This window comes from Trachemys scripta, chromosome 4 (genome assembly GCF_013100865.1).
Source record: "Trachemys scripta elegans isolate TJP31775 chromosome 4, CAS_Tse_1.0, whole genome shotgun sequence".
In the NCBI taxonomy this organism is placed as follows: Eukaryota; Metazoa; Chordata; order Testudines; family Emydidae; genus Trachemys; species Trachemys scripta.
The window spans coordinates 50,908,675-50,930,142 of NC_048301.1; the positions used below are offsets into that span (position 1 = coordinate 50,908,675).

At 39.7% G+C, this 21,468-nt stretch overlaps 1 protein-coding gene across 4 annotated transcripts; it reads right to left on the reverse strand.

Moving 5' to 3' along the window:
• Positions 1-516: 516 nt before the first annotated feature.
• Positions 517-16,849, reverse strand: FOXG1 (forkhead box G1). 4 transcript variants are annotated; one of them, XM_034770061.1, is made up of 4 exons: positions 15,042-16,849; positions 9,757-9,890; positions 3,972-4,016; positions 517-1,294 (listed from the first exon to the last, which is right to left on the reverse strand). In XM_034770061.1, exon 1 carries the CDS (start codon positions 16,458-16,460, stop codon positions 15,060-15,062), a length of 1,401 nt encoding a protein of 466 aa, XP_034625952.1. In that variant the 5' UTR covers positions 16,461-16,849; the 3' UTR covers positions 517-1,294; positions 3,972-4,016; positions 9,757-9,890; positions 15,042-15,059. The 4 variants fall into 4 exon arrangements, 2 of the variants coding, with proteins under 2 accessions (XP_034625952.1, XP_034625950.1); XM_034770059.1 differs by having other exon boundaries at positions 525-4,016; XR_004645647.1 differs by lacking the exon at positions 15,042-16,849 and adding an exon at positions 9,973-10,460 and having other exon boundaries at positions 531-4,016.
• Positions 16,850-21,468: the final 4,619 nt, after the last annotated feature.

The following is a 21,468-nucleotide window of genomic DNA, read 5'->3' on the forward strand; positions in this document are numbered from 1 at the left end:
CACTTATTGCAGGACATTGCTCTATCCCTAATTCCATCCACATTCACTTTCCCCATACTGGCTGCCGTCCCGGGTAATTATTTCTAGGGAACGTTATTTCTTTCCTTTAAATATAGGAGATGTGAATAGTTAGCAAACGAAACTGTAGACATAGTCACATCAAGTCTGGTTGAAGTACAGATCTCAGCACACCTCAGACTTCCAGTAAAGTGAAGGGACCTCGCCCGCTCGCTCTCCACTGAGCTCTCTCGAATATGTTTTCAGACCAAAACTGGGGTTGACTGCCCGGGGTCAGAGAGGAAGATATACGGATCTGGGTGCAGATTCAAAACGAATTCATTATAATAGATCACTTCCTCCCCTATCCCAACACACACGGACACACACTCACACTTCCCAAGAACACAGTGATAGAAGTGAATTTTAACCTGTTGTTGGTAACTGATATAAAGACGGCATCGTTTATAGAACTCCCAGTGCCAGGGTGTGCGCAGTTACTGGGAGATTGGCAAGGAAAGTGCTTTTGCAAAGCAACGTTTAGCTCAGACTATTCCACAATATTTTATTCGAGACTCGAAGTGATGTTTTCTGACGGACGAAGGAGCTAGTTTAGTCGATTGTAAAGTGTTTATTGAAATCATAGCAGTACCGCTCAGGGTCACACGCAATCCGAGAAGTTACAACATTTACATCTCCCCTAAACCTCCAGAGCTGCCTGGGCTGCAGCTAAATTGAGACTTGTACCAAGTTACCAGAGGAATCAGATATTATTTGAAACCTTCCCCCCCCCCCGCGTTCTGTGGCAGCCTTTCCTCTCTACGATATCAAGGCAATTAACAAATAACCGGTTTTAACCCCGGACAGCTGCCTGCCTGGGAGATTTTAGGATTATTTTCCCCCTTTTTGTCCTTTGAATCATTTCGGGTCCAGATTTCAAGGCAGAATCTCAGGCTGGTCCAGTGGCCTCTTTGCCTTTATCTTCCAGACACTAGCAGGTTTGACAAAAGCAGACTCCCCTCCTCCCGAGAAGATGATGGGTTCGTGTTTACACTCTAGACAGCCACTAACTCCACGGATCTCTCCCTCCCAACCCCCATCTCTCTTCCCCTCCCCCCATTTTTTGTGTTGTTCAAGCAAGGGGAAAAAAGGCATTTGGTACCAGCACACTGTCCTATTCTCCCTTTGCACCGTGACCACGCAGCTCTCAATTCATCACGTGTCCTTCTCCCGGACAGTTCCCCCACTTTGGCTGTCAGACGCGCCTCTTCATGTCACCTTCTTCTTCCAAAGATACCTACTGGGGTAGAGAACACAGCCCAGAAACAGCCACACACAATAACGCACTCTACACTGCTCCGTCTGCCTCACGCCTGTGGCGAGCTCTCTTCAGCCCCCTAACCCCCCTGGCATTTTCCTGTAGCCAAAGAAAGATGATCCGGGAACCACTCCGAAGGGGGAAAGTACCCATCTCCTGAGGCCCAGATGCTAAGCAGGTCTCCCATGGCCTCACTACTTAGTACATTTTAGGGACAAATCGCCTTCTCCCGTCACCCCAAACATGAAAATAAGGATCCAGCCACTGAATCTGAATTAAGGGCTCTCATCAGTGACTACCAGTCCTGGCGTTGCGGAGGAACTAAAAAAGCAGGAGTATGGAGCAGTACTTGAAAAAGACCAGAACAAAATATACTCAGATGAATGTATTTCAAGATTCCCTGCTACAGCTAGTATTCAAAAGGAGTTGTCATCATCATTATTATTCGCAGCACAAGTTTAGCTAGATGAGGAAATCTGTTTAATCGGGTTATTAATCATTTAAAGCCCAGTAAATAAACTACAATCTAAAAAGTATCATTGATGATTCACACCGTTGGTAGATTTTAATTACAAGCTAAAGTAATATGTGCATGTCAAGTCTGGCATTTTAAAAAAATAAACAGGACTTGTAGGCCAAAACCCCTGTGAATTACAGTGTTTAATAACTAACTGGGGTCATCCCTGTGTCTATATGTTAAAAATCATCGTGTTTCCGGTAGTAAATAAAACGAATGTATGTTCTTAACATGTTCCCGTTTCAACTGCATGTCGATTTCAACATTCCCTTAACGACTATTGTACAGATGTGTGTAAAAGAAATGAAATATCTCCCTTTTCTCTACAACTGTAATGTGATACACCTTCCTGCATTTTAGGGTACAGCATTTGAGACAGATCTACAATTGCAACCCTCGTTGCAGACAGGAGACGAGATCTGTGCGGAATATACATTCAAGGATGTAATTCTTTCTCAGACAAATAATCGTCTCCCTTTCAAATATAATTAATGTTTTGATAGTGCATTTCTTCCGAGAAGTAGATCCACAAACACACACAACCTCGTAACGTGTGTGTTTGTATATTTGAAACAGGATTATATAGAGAGCCTGTATTGTGAATGATATAGACATACTGCTTTTTAAAGGGTTACATAAAGACAACCCTATTTATTGCCTAAACTATTGGACGAACGGTGTAGGTGCATATTATACAAAGTAAACGTTTTAAAAACATTTTTTGTTAAAAATGAAAATGTTTAGAAAACATAAGAAGCCATTGTTTGTTTTCGGTTCTTTGTCAGGATCAATTCAGGGCTAGCAGAATGTAGCAGAATGTTACGTTTGTCTGTGCTAGGCGTGATATTCTGTGAAGAATGTTTCTTCCTTTTCTCGTCAGGAATTCATCTCTGAACCGTAGCTCCCATTGACCCCAATGGGTGCGGAGGAAACAGAGGAGAAGACCCTTCGATGGTAAAACTACATAGAGATTGGATTTCCTGTGTGATCGTATGGTGCATTAGTCATAAATGTTTGGAAAACGGGTGGATCCTGATGCCACTGAAATCTATGGGCGTTTTGACGGTGATTTCTATGGCACCTACCCAATATAAATTTTATTGCGTTTAGGACAAGATACTTTCCTTAATACCTACGACATCCCTGAGTTCGGTACAAAATACCCTGTTGAAAAAAATCTAGAGTTTTAACTCGAACTATAGAAATACCAGGCTGGAATCAACATGTGAAAAATACTGTCATCACGCCATCTGCATGCCCATACAAAATGATAAAAGGGCCAGATCCTGCTCCCATTGATGTCACAGGCAAAATTTCCATGATATCAGTGGACAGAGGATCAGGCCCCACATCTGTACTTATATTCATGCAAAATATATAGAGAGATAAATATAGGTATATAGTTGATCTGTATTAATCTAATTCTTCAAAAACTAATAAATAGAGACTGTAACCTGGGAATTTTAAAACTAGTTTGATTTTCCATTTGGGTTGCTTTCTAGGATTCGCTTTTATATATTCCTCTGAGTGGGCCCGCACTTAGTATTTTCAAACCAAATCCTGACTTCAGTGGAATTTCCAGCATCTGGCCCATATGGGCCCACTTTGAAGGCTTTAGCTGCCGTAAAAATAAGCTTATGATGATGGCGAGGCTGATTAATAATAAAGGTAAAAGTCCATTTGATTTTAATTAGAGTTTTTGTCTGAGTAAATAAAAGAATTCTGTCTGAAAAGCAGAGTAGAACTCTGAGCATCCCAAACATATACAAACCTTTCAGTCTCTCCTGAGAATATCGGATGTTCTGAGTTGTCTGGAGATTGTTATTTATATTTAATGGTTATTATAATTATTATTACAATTATTATTATTATTAATAATAAATAAATAACACCTGCAATATTTTCCTCACAGATTTTAGTCTCTATCTCTTTCCACAACATTTTACTGACAGCTGTCTTCCTGGGAGCTGTTGACTTGGATATTGAGTATTCACAAAGTGTCTATAGTTGAACATTATAGTATCTCCATCTTACTTAAACTCAATACCTGTACCTGCCTTTGCTAGAAAACCTGCCCGAAATGAAAACATCCGGCAAATGTTAATAGCTATAATCTTAGTTCAATATAGTGTTACCCACCTCTGTTATTCAGATCCAGTTAACTCCATGTTTACCTCCAATGATCTATGAACAAACAAAAAAGTGGGAAAATATTTACCACATCGATCAGATAATCTCTAGTAAGATGCAAAAATAAACTTGTTAACTTGTTCCTGAAGACAAAACCGAACCAAGAACCTTGATACCTTTATGGTTTGCAAATGGTCTTTTTGTTCAGCAAGAACTAACATTAAAGAAGATCACACTTGCTTTCAGAAAATATTGTTATTTTTCTTTAATGGGGAAAATTGGACTCCTGCGACTTAGATCTGTGGTTTTTAGGACTGGGATGGAAATTGGACTGACACCACTTTGCACTTTAACAATCAGATTTCGTCAGGGTACAAGTTGTTTGTTTAACCCGACAGCTCCGTGCACCCCGTCGCACGCTTTACACACTCATTAAAACGATTATTCACGACCTGTCGAGTGTTTTCTAGTTCATTCACAGGAAAGACTTAACGCTATAAGATTCAAGAATATACCTTCAACTATACCAGAGAAAGAGACCGGGGGGAGATTATCTATGTGATCATCTGATGCGCTGGCATTTTACATCTACAAGTTGCAAGAAAGCAGTTGTTCAAAGTCAAAAAGCACTAATATTTTTAGATTGCGATTTGACAGCTAGGCAGGATCATAAACAAAGGATCCCACATTGGTTTCATTTCCCAACCTTTAGAATAGTATATTATAATGCTTATCTTAAACACTCTTCTGACAAACAGGAAAATTACCTACAGATGTTAATGACAGTTTTGGGGTAGATACGGTGAAACACAGCTTGGGAAACGTATGAATTCACCGTCTACGCAAAATAAATAATTCCTTCTTGTCATAGAGTCAGATTCCAGGGCCAGAAGGGACCACTGTGGTAATCTAGTCTGACCTTCTGTATAACACAGGCCATAGACCCCCCCCCCCCCCCGAAAAATGCCTGTGTGTGTGTGTGTAAATCCAATCTTGATTTAAAAATGGCCAGTGATGGAGAATCCACCATGACCCTTGATAAATTGTTCCAACAGTTAATTATCTTCACCGTTAAAATGTTTTGGCTCTTATTGTCGAATATGATGATCTGATGACTACAACAGGAATAATTCCTCCTCAGTGACTAGGTTTTTATACTGCTTCTTTACAGCTTTTCCTAAACGATAGAGTGGAATGGGTATTTGTGAGGGGAATAATATTGCCATTTGTAATATTATCGTTCTGAATTATAGAAAAGTATAGCAAACATGGCTGAAACGTCACGGTATCTCCCGAAACAGCCGCAAAAGAAGGTGCTACTGTGTCTTAATGTTCATTTAAAATGTAGATTTAGAAAAATCCATTTCAATCCATGATGCTCCAATTATAGAAAGAGTTCACAGGAATAGCCGCAACATCTTTTAAATATATTAAAACATGAAGACACAAAGCTATCTAAAGCATCTTGTTGCTATTATCCACTACTGTGATATCTTAATGCAGATTTTTTTAAAATCAGCCGACGTCTGATTTATATATTCATATAACCCTAGATTCTAAAATTCTATCTGTTACAAAACTCCAGAGGCTACTCTATTGCTAGGAACATATTTAGATTTACAAAGGAAGGGAGAGAGTGGGGAAGTAAAGCCAAAGTATAATTCCCGTGTAATATCTTCAGTTCCACCAAACCATTTATTTAAAAGGGTTTTAATAAAGAAGTATCTAAACATAATTTATCTTTATTTCAAAGCAAAAGACCTGAATGCAACAAGAGGTTTTATTCTGAAACGGTTTCCTAGTTGCTCCAAAAACAAGCATGTATAAGTAATTTGTTAAATTTATCGGATTGCAATAATCCACTATCAAGTTTGCTAAAAATGGATCTGTCAAGTGTGTTTCCCTTGAAAGCTCTTTCTTTCAAACCAACCTGGTATAATAATCAGGAGACAAAGAAACCGAAATATGTAAGTAAATACCTAAACCTCTGGATAAATAAACACACTAATCAATAGGAAGCAAGCCAACATTTGTCTTATTGATGAAGAGACAATCGATTTTGCTGTTCCAACTTGCGATCTGCACTATCCATATTTAATTATTAGTAATTTTAACTCCACTGATTTAATAATCAAAAATAGTGTTAATATCTCCTACCCTTCCACCTGGTCATAAATTATATTAATGATCTGACAGAAAAGGTGGCTTTCGGATTTTTCCTTGAGTAGACAACTTTATCCAAATTGAATAAGCAGCTATGGAAATAATAACATGATTACTTAATGCCGATTTAAGAATTTTCATGCTGAAAATGTACCCCAATCTTTACAATAAGAATATCTTCCAAAAGCAGTGGAATGTATTTCTTTTAAAAGATCATTGACACTTTAGCTCAATGCAATTTTGATATGGTTCACGTGTGTTCCTCATGAATTCATAACCTTTGATAACAAAAATACAATTTACATTTCATGTCACTGAGATTCTCCCTTCAAAACGCACACACAGTGGAGGTTCATTCAGAAGAATAAAATTAGGTTTTCTAACCATTATAGCATTTGCAAATCAGCTACAAGCCATAGCATGAACAAATATTAATTATTATCTGATACATTTAATCAGATCTGTATTTATTCCCTTGAACAGATTCCTCTAATAATCTGTCAGCATATAATTGTTTCAGCTTTTGTTTAGTTAAGATATTCAGTTAAAGATTCTCCTTGGTGGAACTGACACGCCTGTTTGGAAGTGTGTGTGTGTGTGCGCGCGCGCGCGCGCCTAGGGAGAAAAGGGGGGGTAATGCCATTTTTGCTATAACATTACTGAGATTTTTACCTGAAAAGGGCAGTCGGGGTGTATATTACTCGTATTAAATTCTCAAAAATATTGTAGCCATTTGGAAAACGCGAATTTTAACAGCAGGGTTTAACTATTTACATGCGGTTACATTTTTTTAAAAAAAGGTTTGAGCCCTTCGTCGAATACACTGAAGAATTATGTGACTTTTTTTTTTATGTGCAGATCCTAACAAGATTTTTGGCCAAGGGAAATCTTATCTGCCATTGTATATGACGGATGTAATAGATAATTTAACTTTAAATACCATCTATCAAATCATTTCTGGGTGGACGTCCTGGCCCCATTGAAGTCAGCGGGGAATTTAGCCAAGGTCTCACCTATAGAATTGAACTTTTTCGACTGATTCAGCTTAATCCCGAGAAAAACCGTCTGAGCTCCACAAACTCCTGCTCCACAAGAATTCGGCAGATCCGAAGGAAAAGAACGTCTCTTTTCACAGGCTCATGTTACCGTGCAAAGGATATCTACTGAATGCAGTGCAACAGAAAATAAAACCAACAGCCCGTCGGGTCCCTGCCTTCTTTGCAGTTCCAAACCCCTATTGACCTGAATGAGTCAGGTTCGCTTGAATGAGGAATGCACTTAATATCAGTCTTAACATTAAGCAGCAATTTGCAGTTAACTTTACTGGAGTTATTTACTAATATTTTTAGTGCAGGGTGACAAATGTAAGATTTTTTTCAGCCTCATGTGTGACTATATAGCCTAAGTTAATAGATCTTTCCGGTAGAATTAAGAACAGCTCGACATAAACAGAAGGAATCCTATTTTAAGTATTGTAATGTGTCCTGGCACTCATCACAGAATTATTTATTAATTATTATATTATTAATTATTATTATTAGTTAAAAACGTTTAATAGTATATCTTTACCTTGCTGATTAATAATAGAAAAAAATGCTTCCTATTTTATTTGATAGCCTTGGAGAGGTAATTATATGTATACACCATTAAAAAGTTTTTGATAATCCTTTCGTTAAATTAAAACACTGATATCTGTAACATTTCTCCAGTGTTTTATTGAGGTGACTTGCTCATATGCATTGATATTATACTGTGTTATGTTAAATGGCATTGTAAAAGGGGCAAGAAGGCAGTTGCTTGGTTTTTTGTGCTTTAATACATTGTTCCCATATTGTTGTCAGCTCACAACAAGAAAGATACAACACGACCAGTCCCCCAGCTGCGGTCAGCGAACGGTATGTATCGTTAAAGCAAATGTAAACTTTGCCTGAGAAGCAGATCAGCCGAATTACCGTAAGAGTCATTGCCAAACTGGTGAGGAACAGGAAAAGGAAAGGGGCAAAATCCTTTTAAAAATGTCTACCACAGGGAAAACACAGTTTTATCAACTGGCAGATAAAGTGCTGAGATCTGAAACAGGCACTGTGTAAACACTAAGGATCGACTTTTTTTTTTTTTAATGGCTTTGCTCTACAGTCATTTTCTCTGGCACCTGAAAATCGAACCTGTATGTGTGACAAGCAAGGAACTCCAGCTCTCCTGTTTGACAAGAGCGCCCTCACCTTGCTGCTCTGAGAGCAGCTCCCAGGCACAGCAGACTCCTCGCTGCTTACATTGTATCTGAGGACTGCAGGCGTAGCATATCCATAGCGAAATCCATATCTATACATCTCGATCTAACCATCTGCGTCTCTCTAACAGCAGCTTTGCACTGGATGTACGACAGAGATCACTATAGTGACCGATAGTCTTATCGATATAAGCATAAATATATAAACCTATAGATTTCTAAATCCATTCATTTTAAAAGAAATCAACAAACGTCTTATTTATACCTTACGGAACCAATTTAATCTATAGGCAGGTTTCTGCCAAACTGTCAACAATTTGTCAACTCTCTTTAAAGCTAATTCATTCTTTGTATATACATTTCCACGGAAAACGAACTGTACACGGCTTCCATTTCCTGCAATGTGAATGGGGAGATCCACCCCTCAATACTTCATTACCATTTGCTCTGATTACCTTCAGCAGGCGTCTTATCTCACTGCGTTTTGGTAACTTAAATTGGTGTATTAAAATTAATTATTTCCATGAGATTACAAATTGAGGAACAAGGGAATTAAAATCATTAACAGAGTCGGGCACGATGCATTGTTCTCTTCCCCCGCCCCCGCCCCGCCCTTTCGAAGGCATAAAAACCAGAACACTAGACCCAGGCTAAAAAGCCCCCCCCCCCCCCCGGAGATATGATCAAGTTTGTCAAATCAATAGATCGAGCAGGACAATACTGCATCACCCTCTCGTTTTACAAAGTATAGCACCTACGTCACATTAAAATCTCAATATCTCTGGCACGCAGGGGCACAGCATTTTGGAGGGTGGGAGGACGAGCAGAAATGCCTTGATCTATTATAAAATAAAATAAAACAAACCCCCCTCAAACTCTAGAGTGGAGCTTGAAATTGTCAAGTGATTCATTCTCCATTTCTGTGGGCAAGCGTTTGCCTGCTGGTATATCCAGAGCAAAGGCGATGCTCGTTTTATATACATTATTTTAAAAGTCTCCATCTTTGTTCTCATATAATTTTTGGCAAGAGTAGCTTCCTGTGCGTTTAAGAAACTTAACAATATTTATACCCGAAAGGCATAAACCCCACCGAAAAACCCATCCCTATTTGTAAAACCCAAAAGTTAAATGTTGTGGGGGGGGTTATTATTTTTTAGAAACACAGTCCACCCCCACCTCCCCTCCAACACACACACACACACACCGAAACGGCATCGATTTAAGACTTCGATTAAAGAGCAGCTTTAATTCTGGAAGAGGAAAGCACGTATTAAATTGTTCAGGCTAAAGCATACTTCTACTTTACAGTGAGATTGAAAAGATAAGGTCTACGTGTAAATATTGCTGATACCAGTGAGTACAGCCGTTTTACGAGTGCAGAGGAATAAAATGTACACTCACCAAATCTGCTCGAGAAAGTATCGCCACCACTTTGGCATCCTCTTTTTCTTTCAGGTACAGGTAGTTCTGCACAGCGTCTTAAAAAGCCAAACAAAACATTGCACGTGCCACTTCCTTGGCTTTAGTCCTCTTAACTAGAAAAAGAAATAATGTTAAAAATAAACTCAAAGATTTACTGGCAGAATTTATAAAATAATAAAGATATGTGCCGCTTACCTGATTAAATTAAAGAGCTGGGGGGAGGGAGAGGAAAATCCTAACTTTGGGCACAAACAGTTCAGATGTAACTGGTGTTTTTAAACTATGCTTCAGTCGTGCAGACGAGCTGGTTATTATTTAGGTAGTGGAAAACAGTATGTGTAGACAGAAGTCTGTCATGTATTTTAATTCGCATCACAGGTATCTGCCTGTAGGGAGAAGGAGTGAAGGTTTTCTTTAACTTCACCTACCCTGCTGGCGGGAAGGCTTGCTGAGATTGCTGGGCAGGTTTTCGTTCTGGAGGGTCCCATCTGTCTGGAATAAACTGCAGTGGAGTTGAGGGCAGGTTCTCCGGTGAGGTAGGAATATGCAGGAACTCCGCCCTCTGGGCACAGCCACACAAACCCAGCAGAACAGCCACAGCCAGCCCTAAAACCTCTAATGATCTTCACCTTCACCTTTTGCTAACCCAGTTCTCCACCACTTTTTCACCCGTTTACCCTGGCACCTTCACCACAGGAAAACATTCTTCAAAACAAGAGCATTGGACATACAAATCTGTCCAGACTCTACTGTGAAAAATTATATAGATAATAAATTTTATTATCTATATATAATATTTAATATATTATAATATTTATATATATATGCTATAAGTATATATAGAATATGTATATATATAGTGTATGTAAGAGGAAACAGAGAGAATATATAAGGGTTTATCTTCGTTTCTATATGGTTAATTCTATGTTCCTATATGAATATAGATTTAAATATATACACCTATAGATTCTTCTGTCCTTAGGAAAATATTATGACCAATAAAATAATACAAACACTAAAAATAACAATAAGTCTTATTCAACACTGACTCTACCAAGGCAAAACTCTCATTGAGTTCAGCGGTGGAGTAACTGGAATTCAATGAAATTTGCCTGAGGAAGGGGTGAGTAAGTGCTGCCTGGGTCTAATCGCATAACGGGTGGCGAGGAGGTGAAGAAAATCCCCTTTGAATACTTTCGGACATAAATCTTAATCATCATGCAAAAGAGGTCACAATGAGCACAATACACTCCTACCAAAACTTGTACAGGGGTCAGACATTTTTTAAAGGTATCATCCAAATAATCGTCGAATTTAGAGTAGATTATATCATCCTTTATTATAATTTAAATTATTTTGGCTCATATTTGTTCTACATAACACTTAGGATTTGAATGAAGCCAGTTTATGGTATATAAAATATGTTAGAGAAATATCAAATATTTTTAAAGAAAATATAGAAATTAAACGAGGAGGCTTGCTTAATGTCTCATTATAAATCTGGGCAGTATATTCTACTCATATCAGAGCTCATTACCACTCAATCATTTTTCCCCCAGGGCAATTTTTAAAAATATACTTGGAAGTTTCTTTAATATGAACTATACCGACAAGTGCAATAATCCCAAACACAAACCAGAAAAATAGCAATAGCTTCTTAATTCTAAAAAAAAACCCATAAACAATATAAATAAGGAAACGCCAACAAAGGCCCCTAGTAAGGCTTGACACGTGATAAATAATTTAAAAAAAAAACCAGTAAAAGTTCTTAAAAGTTCGACGTCAGACGTTTACATGTCAAAAGTTTATGGAAACAATATCAGATCACATCATTATTTGCTTGAAGGATAAAAAAAGTGCCTTAAATTCCATACCAAACTGTCATATGTATGTGTGAAAAGATATCTTGAATGAACAAAAGGTTTAACTTTTAGGGTGGGAAGGAGGTAAATCCAAGACAAATTTGGGGCCTTAATAGGCCTGTTACAATAGAGTACTACTTTAGCACTTTTCCTTCCAAAGACATTTTCATCCCAGGTAATATTTATATGGTAACTTGAGTAAACTACCAAATCAAACATATTCCTCTTCCCTGCTTCAACGGGAAGAGAAAAAGTCAATAAGACCTGAATCGCTTAGACAGCAGTTTATCACTGAACCTTAAGTAAAGCATTAAGAGTGAGTGCTTGTTTAAATCTTGTCTTTTGGAAGCATATTTAAAAATACAATTGTAACACCTTTTCTCAGAATTATTATCTATTACGTTTAATTAATTAATTCTTATTAACTCACGAAAAACATTGACATGACGAGATTATGCTTTCAATTGATCTGGCTTTTATTTTCAATCCTCAATATATTATCGGCGGGTTGTTTTCGGGGGGGGGGGGATTGTAAATGGAATAACATCTTAAATACGTGCTATTGAATTTCCCACAATATGCAACCAATTGCAAGTGTTAAATAATAAATCATGTCCTTTGTCAGCTGCAGCAGATGCCATTCTTTTAATTTGCTTAGGTAAAAATATACCTAACGGAGACTCCACGTTTTAACAGTTTAAACTCACACAGATTTTTTTCTGATCAAGTGCAGTTTCAGATTTGATTGTTTCGAGGTCTTTTTTATTTTTACTTGTTGCGATCAATTATTCTTTGATGTATGAATTTAAATTGCAACAGAGTGAAGAATTTGGGGGAGGCGTTCAAAGAGGTATCATCCCTTTATACTAAAACAAAGCAACCTTTTTCTTATTGTTATGATTCATCTGAATTGCTGAATTTAGAATGGAAGCCAAGAATATCAGCGATTTCTCTCCCTCTCCCCCATATGTGCAAAGCTTGGTGTCCCATCTCCTCCTTAACCTTTCACTCCTCTCTCTTCCCTACAGATTTGCTTGCATCTGTTTGTTTAATTCTTATTTTCAGAAGATCTTTTTTTCTCTGTCCGAGTGTCGTCAATATTCTGGTTTCAAGAATTTAGGTTTGCTGTTACTCCTTCCCCCTCTACCCCCTAGTCTTTTAAGATCAACTCTTTAAAGTGTTTGCCGATAACATCTCCGGGATAGAGATTATTTTTCATTGGGCCTATTGTGAGAAGTAGCCGGCTTATTGCATTACTGCAGAACACATTTCAGACTATACAATTGTAACAAATGAACAACTTGTCTTCCACGGACTCACTGCGGGATCCAATTAGTTCGTAAACCTTTTTGCACAAGTTTTCTAATTATTTTCAAGAGTTGCGGCTTTCATAGGATTTCTTAAACTCATCAAGAAACTGATTCTTTTTAGGATCAAGTACTGCATAAGAAAGTAGTAACATTGCCCCCTTAAAGCAAAAGGATCAATTCCCCATCAAATGAAAGATACTTACGTACGTACGATTTTATATGCTAGTGGGCTTTCAGTGAATATTTATCGCTGGAGGACAGAATGTGTAAAAGATTCATTTTATTGCTTCAAATTTAAACTGATAATTATTTTTGAAAATCTTAAACATTGCTATGCAATCCATTACATCATGTGACCACTTCAGCACTACCTTTCACTGTAATATACTGCAACTTCAGCATATCTTTATTAGACTCTTTAATCGCGGTGAAGGGCGGGCGGGAGGGGGGGGGGGGGGGAGAAGAGAGGAACAGCCATAGGAACAATAAATGTTGACTGATAACTATGAATACTTTTACAAATATTTTAAGCAAACGTGTTTGCAGCATTAAAAGTGCATATGCTTCCTGAACCGTCTTTTTTTTTTTAAAGGAATGGATTGTCGTTTTATATGTATACACATGTATTACATCTAGCTATATCTATCCATATAAAGCCAAATACGGAAATTAAACACCTTATACAAAATATATAGAAATGTAAGCCATGTATATATCCTCAATTGACTTAAAAATAAAATTAATCCTTTGAGAAGAATTATTCCTTGAATTACTTTTGGAAATTATCACAAAGTTATATATATATATATATATATATATATATAGTATGTATATTTAAATGATCTATTTTATTCACTGATATATTTACATAAACTTAAGGTGTAACGTCTGTGCCGCCTCTAATTTAATACATAGTATAGTAACTAGGGCCATATCGTACTAAGTTTTTAAGCAGAACTCCTCATTGAAGTCAATAGGGAATTCTGATTTAAAAAAAAAACTAGTAGCTTTTGATTAAATAGCCTGCTCCTTTAAAAATATATAATGTAGATTAAAAAAAAATACAACGTGAATTAAGAAAATAGGAGCATGTGAAAAATGGGGGCCTACCTATCTAGCACTTTGAATTCACTATCGCTTTAATGCCTTTTGCATATTAATTCTATTTAATAAAAGAGACAAAAAACTATCAAGTATATATGAATTTAGCCTATTTTTTTATTTCTGTGTGTTCATAGTAAACATTTTTGTAAGTGACAAACACGGGCATATGACCACAGTATCACAATCAAGAAATTTTAAGACGACATTAACAATCACTCAAATTTATGCGGCATTTGCGCAACACAGGTTACATATTTGCAAGGTTTACCTATAAGTACAATAGGTATTAACATTTCACTACATTTAGAAAAAAAATAAAGGTGACCTGTTAGTGACCACATACATCAAAATATACACAACACAAACTGAAGGCAATCATTAATTTTGTCCCCTTCTGATTCATTTGAACGGGCAGTGCTGCAAGCTGAAACAATGTTGTTGTTTTAAATTACTTCGTACACTGAGTGCATTTTCTAAAACCCAATCTTTGGTCTAAAAGTAAACAAAAATCAAAAAAATCAGCTCATTAAAGAAAAGGACAAAATAATCAATGGCCAAAATGTAGTTCTTGGGCATCTTTTACTATTACTTCTGCTTAAATACAAATTACATTTTAATTTTTTCACCGTTTTAATAAATTTAGTATTTTTTCAAGGTCTGCATCCACCAACATATCCATGATAACTTATAATACTGCAAACATGGAAAATCTGGAGGTTTAGGGATAGACTTTTGAATAAAAATTGCAAAGCAGTCACTATTTAGATACACATTCTACTATAATTTTGACTTCCAAACTTCATAGTCTACAATGTCATCTCCCCACATTGCACCTTGCTGACATTCCTCACCTTGTTGGAATAATAAACAACCCTAAAGACTGAACAAACGTACAGAAAATGGGGGACTTAATAAAAAATACCTGGACTTTTCTGTTTTTCTTTTAATTATCATTTACAATGCAAATGTGTGTAAAATGTTCACTTACAGTCTGGTCCCATGGATGTTAATGTATTAAAGGGTTTGAAGAAGACCCCTGATTCTGATGTGTGAAATAATCAGAAAGTCCCCCGGAAAGTCCTGTTGTAAAACTTGGCAAAGAAGGTCTTAAGGACTCACAAGGGAGAGTGGAGGGCGCCTGTGGAGACGTGGAGGAGGAGGCTGCCCTGGCCGTCATTGAAGTGCTGCTTTGAGAAGTCATTGAAGGGTGAGGAACATGGGGGAAAAAGTAACTTGTCTGTCCTGCTAGAAGGTTTACAGAGCAAGGGTTTAGGGAATAGGTGCCAGAGCAGGGGACTGACAAGCCACATGGCACTGAGGCGGCCAGAGCTGCTGCTGTGAGGTGATGAGTGGCATAAGGTATCTCTCCATTGACTAGTCTATCAACACTTAACCCATTAGACGTGGAAAAGGAGTGGTTGTTTCCCAAAGAGTTTTGAGTCAACACTGAACTGTAGGGCATGGGGTGGCTGGGGTAGGCGGACGTGGTCCCATTGTAACTCAAAGTGCTGCTGGCCCGGGGGTGGTGCAGGGAGAGGAAAGGGGACATAGGCCAATACAAAGATCCAGCCCTATCCATGAATGTCAGTCCGGTGGAGGTGAGCCGAGCGCCTCGCTTGAAAGCCAGCTTGGCCCGGGAGGTGGTGGATCTCCTGCGGAGCTTGCCCGTGGTCCCCCCAATGAAGACGTCGTCGGAGGAAGGGTCCAACATCCAGTAGTTCCCTTTGCCCGGGTCGTCGTAGTGGCGGGGCACCTTGACGAAGCACTTATTGAGGGAGAGGTTGTGGCGGATGGAGTTCTGCCAGCCCTGCTTGTTCTCCCGGTAGTAGGGGAAGTTCTTCATGATAAACTCGTAGATGCCGTTGAGGGTGAGGCGCTTCTCGGGGCTCTGCCGGATGGCCATCATGATCAGCGCGTTGTAGCTGAACGGGGGCTTCTCGTACTTGCCGTTCTTCTTCTCCCCTTCCTTGCCGCTCTCCCCTTCCTTGCCCCCCTCCGCCGACCCCTTCTTCTCCTCCGCCGCCGCCGCTTTCTCCTTCTCCTCCAGCTCTGCGGCTGCCGCGGCCGAGCCCGGCTCCCCCTTGCCCGGCAGGATCTCCTTGGCCACCTCCAAGGTGCCAGAGGTGGTGGCCGCAGCCGCCGCCGCAGCCGCCACCACGGGGGGCTGCAGGAGGAGCTGGCTCTTCTCCTCTTCCTCCTCGGCCGGGGCAGCTCGCTGGGGCTGCTGCTGCGGGTGGTGGTGGTGGTGGTGGTGATGGTGGTGGTGGTGGGGGTGGTGGCTGTTGTGGTGGTGGCTGTGGCTGTTGTGGTTGTTGTCGCTCTGGACGGCTTCGGGCACCAGGCTGTTTATGCTAAAGGAGGATTTCGGCAGCATTTTCACTTCCTTCCTATCTCCCATGTCCAACATCACACACTAGTCTGTGGGGGAAAGTTGCTGCAGCGGCCCAGCGAGCAGCGCGCGGGGTGGCGGTGGCGGTGGCGGCGGCGGCCGCGCTGGGCAGCGAGGTGGCGGCACCCCGGGCTGGAGCAGCAGCAGTGCAGTTGGACCGCAGTCGCAGGCGCTGGCAAGGCATGTAGCAAGGACAGGAGCCGCCGGGGAGGGAAGAGGAAAAACAAACCCCGATCCCCGCTCGGAGCCACTGAGCACAATCACAGCCCCGTTCAGCACTCCTGCATGGTGCCCGGTCCCCCCGCTTCCACCAGAGCCCGGGGGGGACAGCAGCAGCCGGGCGGGTCGGCGGCGCAGAGCAGCAGAGGCAGCTATAGAGACAGCTTTAGCCACAATTAATTTCAGAGCTACAGACACACGCTAGGGCTGTAAAAAAATTTTTGGTTTAACCTTTTCCACCGGTCGCCCAATCAGAAACCTCGGCGTGCAGGAGCGTCTCTCCCGGAGCCAGCCAATCAGGACTCCCCTCTCCTCCTCTTCCCTCACCTCTTCTCTCTCCTCCTCCTGCTCCCCCCACCCTCCAAGCACCGCCAAAGCCCCCTGCCGCGCAGGGATACCAGGGGAAGGACGCATCGCCGCGGAGGCTTACCTTTCTCATTCTTCCCTCTCCCCTACACTCCACTCCTCTTTAACCAACATTTCCCCATCCCAGTGTTTTGGATACTTTTAGTTTTATACCTCAATATTTTTTCTAAGCGATTAAAGTTTGCTTCTATCTTTTTTTTTTTTTTTTTAAGGAGAGGAAGGTGAGAGGTTGGGGGAGGGGGCATGAGAAGGCAATGGTGGTGGTGGGGCTGGGAGAGGAGAGGTACTACTTTGCGGAGCCAGGCACTGTCTCTCGGCGCAGTGTATTCTTTTAGGCCCCTTGTGTTGATTAGTTTTTACTTTTGAAAACATCAATTTTAAGGGACAAATATTTTTTGGAGCTTGCTTTAGAAACATGTTTTGGGAGGGTATGTTCACCTCCCCCCGGGTATGTTTGTTTTGCTCTGTTGGTTTTATGTCGCAGGGGGCTGTTTCTTTTGGGGGGAGAGAAGGAAAGATTTACTTACAACCCGCCTTGCGTCTCCGTCCTCTCCCGGGAAAGCAGGGATAATAGGACGTGATTTTGATCCAGGGGCACTCGGGGTCCTGCGCATCGGCCTTTCGGGGAAGAAACGAGCCGCGGCTACTTCCACCCCATTATGGTGCACTTGACACTCGCAGCCGTGTGGGCCATTACTCTCTTGTTTGTTAATCTCCGAAATGTGTGAGTTAAAATGATGGATGGGGGAGGGGAGGAGATAAAAACAAGGTGTGTGTGGAGGGGGTGGGGGGAGATAAGACTGAAAATAATGGACGTTGTAAGGATTTGCCTGTAACCTCCTCTCTTCTTAATTTCATTCCCTGCGCCTCATTGCCACTTTAAAGTTTCACTTCAATCGGAAATGTTCCCCGCCATTCTTTCTCCCTGGGAAATGCTCCTTCCTTGAAGGTGTTTGTTTTGAACATCAACGTATGGCACTTCTTGTTGTCTGGTTTTTTCTTCTTTTCACCGCGTTTGTTTTCAGCCGAAAAAAAAAAGTAGGCCATGTACAGATATGTATACATGAAATAGCTATATAAATAATCCACACACTATGTGTTGCAATTTGTTGCCTTTGTTTTTGCGATCCGTGATGTTGTGGTTCTGATGTTCTTATTCTTGGTTGGGTTGGGGGGGGGGGCAGAAGAGGCTGGGACGATAATGAGTTCGGTGCTGCTGGGTTAAATAAAATGATCTTGTACCGCTCCTTTCCCACTAACGTTCTTTAAATAAATACGATGGGAAAGAGGTGAGTTTACGGCTAAGATTTCCTGGGGACAGGAATTCAGTGTTAGTCATCCAGATCAAATCCTTCCTTACTTTAGGCTTGAAACACACAGGCTTTTTTTACTGAGGAAGCAGAAGGGCAAAATATCACCGAGATATGGATCACATTAAAAACAAAACAATAAAAAAGGGCAACAGACATTTTACTCTCCATCACTGCATAAATACCTTACACTTGTGTGCTTCTTCTGTAGGATTATGGCGGGTAAAAGAAAAAAAAAGAACAATGCAGTAAAAATATGTGAAAAGTTCAATTCTAATAAATGCAATTCATCCTATGTAAACTCAGGTTTGAACTCAGGTAGCAACGAATACGTGTGTGTGTGTGTGTGTGTGTGTGTGTGTGTGTGAGAGAGAGAGAGAGAGAGAGAGAGAGAGAGAGAGAGAGAGAACAATTACAATTGGCCAATAATAAACGATTGCAATTGGGGATGGCATGAACTCTGTGCATTGGATTAACCTCGAATGACCTTACCGCGATTGTATTTATTTATCCTATTTCGTAACAGATCGCTACTGACAAAAAAAAAATTGAAGTCAATGATCAAACTTTTTAAAAGAGAAATGTTTTCGTATTTTTAATCGTTTCAAATGATAATCATGTCAATGCACAGCACTGTATCCAATGTATTGGAATTCTTCAGAAAACTTGTGGAGTGGACTATGGCATGATCCTCTGATAGGACAGGGTCAGAGGAAAGGTAAGGTCTGTGCATATGATAATGATGATGTACATTTAATATGTATTATTATGGTGCATGGGATCCCTTTGGGGTGGCTGGGCCCAGTGCATTTTCTTACTCTGTCTAGCATGTAATGATTCGGTGCAACCGGATTCTTGAGAAAGGACAGGTTACGTAAACATTTACTGATGTGGAGTAACTATACTATTTGTACTCTGATATGCAGGAAGGAAAGTGTTGATTAACACAGAAGAAAAAAAAAGCGAAATTAGCTGATTGCATGCTCATAAGTGCAAGCTGTCATTGAACTGCTTTTAAAATAGACACAGCTGGGTGTTTGTGTTGAAAAATTTCTTGTGTTTTTGCTAATACTGAAATAAGCATGATTTTGTATACCAAACATTTTCAGATCATTAAAATTTGTAATCTGTGCTGGTTTTAAACACAAAGAAAAGAAACAGATTCATTTCGCTGTAAAATTTGCTGATATTATATTAACTCAATCAGGTCTGTGTAAATGGTGCATTGTGCCTTATCAAATCTCTTTGATCCATTTAATACACAAAGTGCCAAACGTGTGTATTGTTTGTTAACATTGAACGTTTTATTCAAATCTCTGCTCTGCAGCAAACTGGAGGAGATGTCGTTTAATATAACACTGACATCGCCTGTTGAAATTTTAATGCTCTGAGGGGTTTCTTAGGTCAAAGCTGCGTTTACATTGCGTTGTGACCGAGGATGAAAATGTAGCAGGGAAAAAAATAAACATTTCGTCATATTGAATTTCTGAACCAGGGTTTAATAATGAGAGAAACGTGCTTTTAAAATGCCTAATAATCTAAATTTAGTGTCCAGCCATTTGTCATGGCTGTAAAATAAAGCATTGTACCCAAATTTAGGATTTATTATATTATTTTTTAATACCAAGGGTATGCAATTCTCCCTAAAAAGGAAATTCTGCTTCCAAAATGTAAGACGTATCTTTCTAAGGCCGTGAAGGTTTCATTCATTGTTTACAGGAGACAAGAAGATATGTAATAGAAGCCGCATCAATTATTATCTCTGACGGACTTTAACTTACAGGCCTGTCTAATTTTTTCCTCCACAGAAAATTCTCAGTTTATAGAGCTGTGCATATAGATATTTACTTTGGAAATGCAGAATGTGCTCGTCTAATGGCCAAACACTACACTCTTTTCTTAGACCTGACCCAGACAGAGTTCCCATTCGCTTCAGTGGCAGCTTTGCCTAGATCACAACGGAATAATGACTGGGTGACTTGACCCCAAGACTATGGTAAGATTAGGAGTTATTTTGAGAGTGCCTCGAAGGGAAGTATTTTCTAAACTGGAAGCCCATGTGGAATACCTGAGAATAAGAGCTGGGAAGAGTAGTGTTACCTGCGCAAGCCAAGAACTACAAACGTGAATAACAGGCGCAAAGAGTGTTACTCAGCTCTTTGTGTGACGTGTATTTCCGTTCAGCAGTGCACACTCATTGTTGGTGTATATTCACCTGATATACCTATTACAGATTAATTTAACATCTTGAACAGATATACTCATTTGATAAGGAATAGAATGAGAAAATGGAAAACAATATCTAATTCAGAGGATAAAGAATTAACTAAATATTCTAGCTGAAATTCCGCGTACCAGTACTTTCCATACAGTGCTTCGATTATTTATTTGTCTATGTTTGGCCATTCTCCTTTTATTCTTAATTTATTTTAAAGACCCAGGTAAAATCGTACCATCCAGTAACCTGAATGAATCCAGGTACAGAGTAAACGTATTCTTCATGTGCTTAAGTTGTACGTTTTCTGTTTGTTTGCTTGCTTTCAGAAGATGGTAGAGATACCATAGTCCAAAGACCTTACAAGCTGGTCAAATGTAATGACATCTTAAAAACGAAATAGAGTTTCTTCCGCCATGAATAAAGGGTGTTTAATATCCAGGCTTCGATGACATCATGCATCCATGAAAGGAGTCAGAACACTTCATTTTAACATCCAAATAATGCCATATTAAATACAATCAAGCGCTCTATATTTGCCCCGGTGGGTATACGCTTCCCTTATTTGTTTCACGTTCCCTGAACAATTAAAGTAAGCGCTACTTGCAAACCAGCCTAACCATCCACTGATACCTTGCTTATAGGACATTTCAGATATGTATGTACCAATGCACTAACAACAATATGTGTCAAACATTTTGAAGATAGATAGATAGATAGATAGATTACTGTGATGCACCGATATGTTTACATATATACAGTAATGTATAGGTGTCCTCTCTCTAGCCAACTCTCATGTAATCCCTAACAGCTGGTAATGGTGCTAACATTTAAGTGATTAGAAGTTACTCTATTTAGCGTGTTGTATCCTTCTTCTGTGCGTTTTGGTTACAGGTTATACGATTAGGTTTGCGAG

Bases quoted from the DNA above. Each gene is read 5' to 3' on its own strand.
- FOXG1 (XM_034770061.1), bottom strand. From the start codon at position 16,460: ATGTTGGACATGGGAGATAGGAAGGAAGTGAAAATGCTGCCGAAATCC.